The sequence below is a fragment of the Rattus norvegicus genome, chromosome 9, assembly GCF_021556685.1.
Source record: "Rattus norvegicus strain SHRSP/BbbUtx chromosome 9, alternate assembly SHRSP_T2T, whole genome shotgun sequence".
In the NCBI taxonomy this organism is placed as follows: Eukaryota; Metazoa; Chordata; class Mammalia; order Rodentia; family Muridae; genus Rattus; species Rattus norvegicus.
This window is the reverse complement of record NC_141542.1, coordinates 29,400,083-29,407,919: the sequence shown is the minus strand read 5'-3', so window position 1 is coordinate 29,407,919 and position 7,837 is coordinate 29,400,083. Positions and strand designations below refer to the sequence as shown.

General features: G+C 48.7%; 1 protein-coding gene across 1 annotated transcript; it reads left to right on the top strand.

Moving 5' to 3' along the window:
• The first annotated feature begins 5,974 nt into the window (after positions 1 to 5,974).
• Pex39 (peroxisomal biogenesis factor 39) lies at positions 5,975 to 6,744 on the top strand. The gene is given in 1 exon segment (NM_001433334.1): positions 5,975 to 6,744. A coding segment is annotated over 1 exon segment (327 nt). The 5' UTR covers positions 5,975 to 5,990; the 3' UTR covers positions 6,318 to 6,744.
• The last annotated feature ends 1,093 nt before the right edge of the window (positions 6,745 to 7,837 follow it).

Sequence of the window (7,837 nt, the reverse complement as noted above, 5' to 3'; positions counted from 1 at the left end):
CTAAATGGCCAGGGTGACATCACCTACAGTCAGACCAGGGAGTCCAGTGCTGCTGACCCGTGAAGCAATTCCAGCCATGAGAGCAAGCCAAGGACCCTGGCGACCCTCCTCTTGCCTCTTCTTCCTTCCTTCCTTCTTTTCCGTGATAACAGTTTGTAGGAACACGGATGATGTGTGTACACATTTGTGAGTGAGGGTTGCACAGAAAGAACGTAATGGAGTCAGAGGACAACTTCAGGTGTCCACCCTGGCCTTCCACCTTGTTTGAGACAGGATCTCTTCCTTCCTTCCTTCCTTCCTTCCTTCCTTCCTTCCTTCCTTCCTTCCTTTCTTTGCATTCTTTTTTTTTTTCCCCCGGAGCTGGGGACCGAACCCAGGGCCCAGGGCCTTTAGCTCGCTAGGCAAGCGCTCTACCGCTGAGCTAAATCCCCAACCCCCCTTTCTTTCTTTTTAAAAGATTTATTTGGTTTTTTTTTTTTTTTCTTTTCTTTTTTTTCAGAGCCGGGGACCGAACCAAGGGCCTTGCACTTGCTAGGCAAGCTCTCTACCACTGAGCTAAATCCCCAACCCCGATTTATTTGTTTTATGTAAGTAAGTACACTGTAGCTGTTTTCAGACACACCGGAAGAGGGCATCAGATCCCATTACAGATGGTTGTGAGCCACCATGTGGTTGCTGAGAATTGAACTCAGGACCTCTGGAAGAGCAGTCAGTGCTCTTAGCCACTGAGCCATCTCTCCAGTTTTCTCTCTTTTGTTGTTAGCATTGCTCGCTCTGGGCTAGCTCAACAAGTTTCCACCGTTCTCCTGTTCCCACCTTCGCCTAAGGTCACTAGGAATCTAGAGCGTGCTACCATATCCAACTGTTAGGACGGCGCTATGAATTCAAACTCAGATGGGTCCTCAGGCTCTCTGGGGAAATGCTTTACCTACTGAGCCTCTCTTCAGTACTCTCCCTCGATTTTCCTCCCCTCCCCCATCTTGCTAAGTAGCCCAGGTTGGCCTCAGACTACTCTCCTCCTGCCTCAACCTCCCATGTGCTAGGATCACAAGCAGGAGCTACCCCACTGCTCCCTACACATTTCTGAATGGTTCAGTTTGGGAAATGTCTTCTGGCTCCTTTAAATGTGTGACCGGGCTGGCTCGAGTTCATACAATAAACCCAGTCCAGCATTCTCATCTCCAAAAAATTCCAATTCCTTCTACAGGATGCCAGGGAAGCCCTAGATCTTTAAGCTTATTAACTGTGGGCTGCTAGTAAAACTTTACAGCTTTAATTAGCCAAACCGACAGCCACGTTAGTGCTCCTTCGAGGGGCTGGAGCCGAGAGAGTAAATCCCAGCTCTTGGATGAGCATCCGTGGAAATGAACTTGGGTAACCTTTCGTTCCAAGGGTCCTGTCTTCTTCCCCCCTCCTCTCCCCCCGCCCCATCTCTGAGACAGGGTCTCGTGGAGCCCAGTCTGTCCTCTCTCCATCTTTTTTTTTTTTTTTGGTTCTTTTTTTTTTTCGGAGCTGGGGACCGAACCCAGGGCCTTGCGCTTCCTAGGCAAGCGCTCTACCACTGAGCCAAATCCCCAGCCCCGTCCTCTCTCCATCTTGAACTGACCCTCACACCTCCATCTCCCAAGTGCTAGAGGTAGAGGATCACGACGCCACTGCGCTTGGTCATATGTGGTGTTGGGGATGGAACTCACGGCTTCATGCAACCAATCTTCTATCATTTCAGCTACACCTCCAGCTTGGTTTATTTGTGTGTGTGTGTGTGTGTGTGTGTGTGTGTGTGTCTGTGTGTGTTTATGTGTGTCTGTGTCTGTGTGTGTGTTTATGTGTGTGTATGTGTGTGTGTCTGTGTGTGTTTATGTGTGTGTGTGTGTTTATGTGTGTGTGTGTCTTTATGTATGTGTGTGTCTGTGTGTGTGTCTGTGTGTGTGTTTATGTGTATGTGTTTAAGTGTGTGTGTATGTGTGTGTGTCTGTGTATATGTGTTTAAGTGTGTGTGTATGTGTGTGTGTTTATGTGTGTGTGTATATGTGTGTGTTTATGTGTCTGTGTATATGTGTGTGTTTATGTGTGTGTGTGTGTCTGTGTATATGTGTTTGTGTGTGTCTGTGTGTGTCTGTGTGTGTGTGTTTATGTGTGTGTGTATATGTGTGGGTATATGTGTGTGTATGTGTTTAAGTGTGTGTGTATGTGTGTGTGTCTGTGTATATGTGTTTAAGTGTGTGTGTATGTGTGTGTGTTTATGTGTGTGTGTATATGTGTGGGTATGTGTGTGTGTCTGTGTATGTGTTTAAGTGTGTGTGTCTGTGTGTGTTTATGTGTGTGTGTATATGTGTGTGTTTATGTGTGTGTGTATATGTGTGTGTTTATGTGTGTGTGTATATGTGTGTGTATGTGTCTGTGTATATGTGTTTAAGTGTGTGTGTCTGTGTGTGTCTGTGTGTGTGTTTATGTGTGTGTATATGTGTGGGTATATGTGTGTGTATGTGTTTAAGTGTGTATGTGTGTGTGCGTGTGTGCACGCGCGAGCATGTGCGCACGCATAGGACAGTGTGTGTGTGTAAGTCGGAGGACAGTGTATACCCTGAGTTGGTTCTTGTTTTCCCCCTGTCGAGGTGGGGGTCCCTCATTTATGTCACAGTACATCTCTATCTACATATCGACATGGATATCGTAGCTATGTAGACAGAGATACATGATGTCTCTGACCATCTCAAGGTCCACTCGGTAACTCTCACCTTTCTGATTTTTGCAGACAAGATCTGGAAGGCCAGGGGTGGGAGTTCATGCTAGAGCTGGGCAACTAAGGCACATGGGCGGTGAGTTCAAGGCCCTGGCCTACAAAAATGAAATCCTGTCAGAAGAAAGGAAGGACTGATGTACTGGAACCTGGTGACCTTACAGGGATGTCTCAAGGCCAGGTTTCTGCCAGGGTGCCAATCCAAGCGACCATCAAGGTACCCTGGGTGTACCCTCACCTTCTGTCTTAGGGTTTTACTGCTGTGAACAGACACCATGACCAAGGCAACTCTTATAAGGACAACATTTAGGGCTGGTTTACAGGTTCAGAGGTTCAGTCCATTATCACCAAGTCGGGAACATGGCAGTGTCCAGTCAGGAATGGTGCAGGAGGAGCCGAGAGTTCAACATCTTCATTTAAGGCTGCTAGCAGAATACTGGCCCCTAGGCAGCCAGAACAAGGGTATTAAAGCCCACACCCACAAAGCCACACCTACTCCATCGAGGCCACACCTCCCAACAGTGCCACTCTGGGCCAAGCATATACAAACCATCACACCTTCTGTCAGATGTTAATGACCCCTTTGTGTTCTCCTGTGGGCATCAGAACAAGCAACAAGACCATGCACCTCATCTATTCATGATTTCCTCACACACAATACCAGTCACATGCATACCCTTCAACAATGTGGGAGGTGCAGTCATAACACACACACACACACACACACACACACACACACACACACACACCCTGGAAGGAACCACTTCTAGTGTTGTTGGTGAGGAAGGGCAGGAAAGAGTGATACAAGGGCATTGGAAAATCTGAGGAGAATTTAGTAGAGTCCATTGACAGAGATGTGGGCAAGGACAACGGAGTTCCCAGGGGCAACACAGCACCTGAGAGAGTGAGAAGGGAGCAGTGTCAGAACCTTAAACCAGAGGGCTGTGTTCGTGGATGGGCTGTGCCAATGTGACCTTGAAGAGGGGAAACAGAAGGAAATCTGTCATATCCTTCTCTTCTTTTCTCCTGCTGCCCTCTCCCACCTCCTGGTCAGACCCCAAAGCTAGGGAGCCCATTGAACTAACTTTGTCTGGTCCAGGAAGTTGGATGAGCTAGGATGAAGAGACAGCTTCAGGGGCTACAGGAGAGATCACTGATGACTCGAAATAATGGCCTCCAGGAATAAAAAGATAGCTCAGTGGTTAAGAGTATTGGCTGTCCTTCCAGAAAACCAAAGAGTTCAATTCCCAGCACCCACATGATGGCTAAAAAACAAGGGTTCTGTTGCCCTCTTCTGGCTTTTGGGAATACTGCATGCATGTAGTACACAGACATGGATGCACAGAATAAAATAAAATTAAAGGGGAAAATATTAAAAAAGACAAGCCGGGCTGTGGCAGTGCACACCTTTGATCCCAGCACTCAGGAGGCAGAGGCAGATAGAGCTCTGTGAGTTCGAGGCCAGTGTGGTTTACAGAACCACACTGGTTCCAGGACAGCTAGGGGCTGTTGAATAGAGAAACCCTGTCTCAAAAAGAAAAAGAAAAGAAGAGAGATGGGGGGAGGGGGCATATATATGCCCTCAGAGTTTCACAGCGCTGAGGTGGGAATTGGATGCGATTGAAATCACGCTATTGTATGGTGCTATGACAGAATAGCACACACTAGGTTAATTTATGAGGAAAATAAGTTGTGCTCAGGATATACCCCAGTGATAGAGTGCTTGCCTACAGTACAAGGCCTAGGGTTCAATCCTCAGTTCCCAAAAGAAAAAAAAAAACGAAATTATTTCTCACAGTTCTGCAATATGAAAACTCTAAGAGGTTCAGCGTTACATGAGGAAGAGGGTGCCATGAGGGGCTGCAAGACATAGAGTAGAGGGCTTGGCTAATATATATAAACTCCTGTGTTCTATTCCCAGAACCATACAACATGACGGTGCACCCCTTTAATCCCAGCACTGGGGAGGTTCAAAGCTAGAGTTGGGGGGTTGGCGATTTAGTTCAGTGGTAGAGTGCTTGCCTAGCAAGCGCAAGGCCCTGGGTTCGGTCGGTCCCCAGCTCCAAAAAAAAAAAAAAGAAAAAAAGGAAAAAAAAAAAAAAAAAAGCTAGAGTTGGGATTGGTCAGCAGTTAAACGCCTGCCACACAGGTGTGAGGGTCAGAGTGCGAAATGCCCACAAACCCAGATAAATGCCAGGTGGGCGTGGAGGCCTGCCCACAGTCCACAGAGACAAGGATCCACAGTCGCACACGTGCACGTACACACACACACACACACACACACACACACACACACACACACACACACACACACACACACACACACACACACATACACTATATTTTGAGTACAAGGTCAGTTTTGGCTACAGGAGACCTTGAAAACATCAACGGAGTGGGGATAAAGGTCAAAAGCCCTACCTGCTGAGCTACCTCACCCACCCCACCTTTTTGGGTTTCATAGGGTTGTTTACAGTGAAGGGTAAGCGTGCTATATGCTTCTAACATTATGCAGAGTATGCGTTCTTTTCTGATTCCTGGGGTGTGCCAGATCAGGCTGCTTATTTTTTATATATCTACATCTTTCAGTATGTAGCTCAGGCTGGCTCTATGGGCCAAGCATATGGTACTACAGGCGTGGGCCACTTCTCAGGCTAGTTTTGATAACTTCAGAAATCAGAACATCCGAGCTGGGAGGTGTAGCGCGGCAGACACTGTGGGAGACGATGAATCCTTGCCTCAAAACCAAACCGGACAACCAAGTCCCAAACAACAGCACCCCTCCCCCACCTCCGCCCAGGGACTGGATCCTTAGTACCACAATTAACAGATGTGAAGAGCGGCACGCTTGGGGAAAGCGAACAATCAGTCTGGACTTTAGTGCCAAACTTAATCTCAAAAACAAAGAAGACCCTCCCGGTCTTGCGCACATTCTGCGTGCGCATGCAAGTGCGGAAGGGAGGTACTTTTTTTACAGCCTCGCCTCCTCACACTTGTCTCAGTGGGTGCAAAACCTTTTGGCTCGTTCATTGCCCCCACACCCCAAATATATTTCACGTTGCAGAATGAGACCTGGAGGTTAACGGAGGCTTCAGCTTCTGCACAAATAGCTCGGGTTCTGGGGGTCTACCCTGGGCTAGGTTCCTTGATATGGTGTGAGGCCTCCCCTCCCCATTCCATTAAGGTGGTTGCTTCCACGCCACCCGGAAGTGCTTGTGGCCCGGTTCCGGGGGTGAGCTGGTGGCAGGACATGGACGTGCCTGGCGGAGTCTGCAGCCGGAGCGGAGCACTTTCGTCTGCGGATCCGGCTCCTGCCTCGGTGACCCTGGCGGAGCTCCTGCATCTGGTCCAGAAGGGCCAGGAGATCCCAGGCCTGGAGAAACGCCACATCACTGCGACCCACGGTGAACCCACGGTGTCTCTGCTCCCACGGAAGTCCAAGCCCTGGGAAGACGCGGGCTCGGCCGCCTCATCCTGCACTGCCGCCCTAGACTCGAGGACGCAGCCTCCGACCATCGAGGAGCCGTCCCGGGGCAGCCCAGCCTACCAACTCGATGGAGGCCCAAGGGATTCCTGAGGCTCGAGGTGTTTCCGCAACTGAGATCCGGAGGGCGTGACAGGATCCTACACGAACTTGAGAGTCTGGACACATGCCACCTTTACTCATCTTTCTGCATCTGCCACGATCTGTCTCAAGCAGACCCAGTATTCATGGGGGATTCAGTGTTGCCCAGTAATCTTGGTTTTGGACGGTGAACTTCAACTTTATACTGTGTTCTAGTCCATCTGTGTAATTGAAACAAGTTTTCCTAGTCACAGTAACAGCACGACCTCCTGGGTCAGCTTATTCTAATAATACTGATAAAGTGAAACATATCTAAAAAGCGTTGGGGATTTAGCTCAGTGGTAGAGCGCTTACCTAGGAAGCACAAGGCCCTGGGTTCGGTCCCCAGCTCCGAAAAAAAGAAAAGAAAAAAATAAAAAGCATTTCTAATTTTGCAGTCGTTTGGGTTTGATGAAAAAGTTACTTCCCGGAATGATGCATAGAACTCCTGTATCACGGAGGCGGGGGTGGGGTGGGGGGCGGAGTTGAGGGCTCAGTGGTTAAGAGCACTGACTGCATCTCCTGATAGAGTCTGACAAATACAGAGGCAAATGCTCACAGGCAACCATTGGACAGAACAGGGTCTCCAGTGGAGTCGTTAAAGGACGGAAGGAGCTGAAGGGATTTGCAACCCCATAAAAACAATACCAACGAACTAGACACCCCAGCGCTCCCAAGGACTAAACGACCAACCAGAGTACACACGGAGCAACCCATGGCTCCAGCTGCATGTGTAGCAGAGGATGGCCTTGTTGGGCATCAATGGGAGAAGCCCTTGGTCCTGTAAAGGCTCGATGCCCCAGTGTAGAGGAATGGCAGGGCAGTGGATGGGTGAGCACCCTCATGGGAGCAGGGCGTTGGAGCATAAGCTAGGAGGCTGTGTGTGTGTGTGTGTGTGCGCGCGCGCGCGTGCGCGCAGGAAAGGGGTTAACACTTGAAATGTAAATAAAATAACCAATTAAAAAACTAGTAGTGGGGTTGGGGATTTAGCTCAGTGGTAGAACGCTTGCCTAGGAAGCGCAAGGCCCTGGGTTCGGTCCCCAGCTCCGAAAAAAAAGAACCAAAAAAAAAAAAAAAAAAAAGAGCACTGGGGCTGGAGAGATGGCTCAGAGGTTAAGAGCTCTTCCAGAAGTCCTGAGTTTGATTCCCAGCAACCACATGGTGGCTCACAACCATCTGTAATGAGATCTGATGCCCTCTTCTGGTGTGTCTGAAGACAGAGACAGTGCACTTACATAAAATAAATCTTAAAAAAAAAAAAAAAAAGAGCACTGACTGCTTTTGCAGTTAAATTCCCAGCAAAACACATAACTCACAACCAGCTGTAAGAGGGATCTGATGCCCTCTTCTGGTGTCTGAGGACAGCTACAGTGTACTTCTACACATAAATCTTTTAAATCCTGATTGTTGGAACAGCTAAGTCAGGTAGTGCGAGCAGAGGCAATCTGAGAATTGGTGCCCCTTGTAGGCTTTCACCTCCCATCATGCACCAG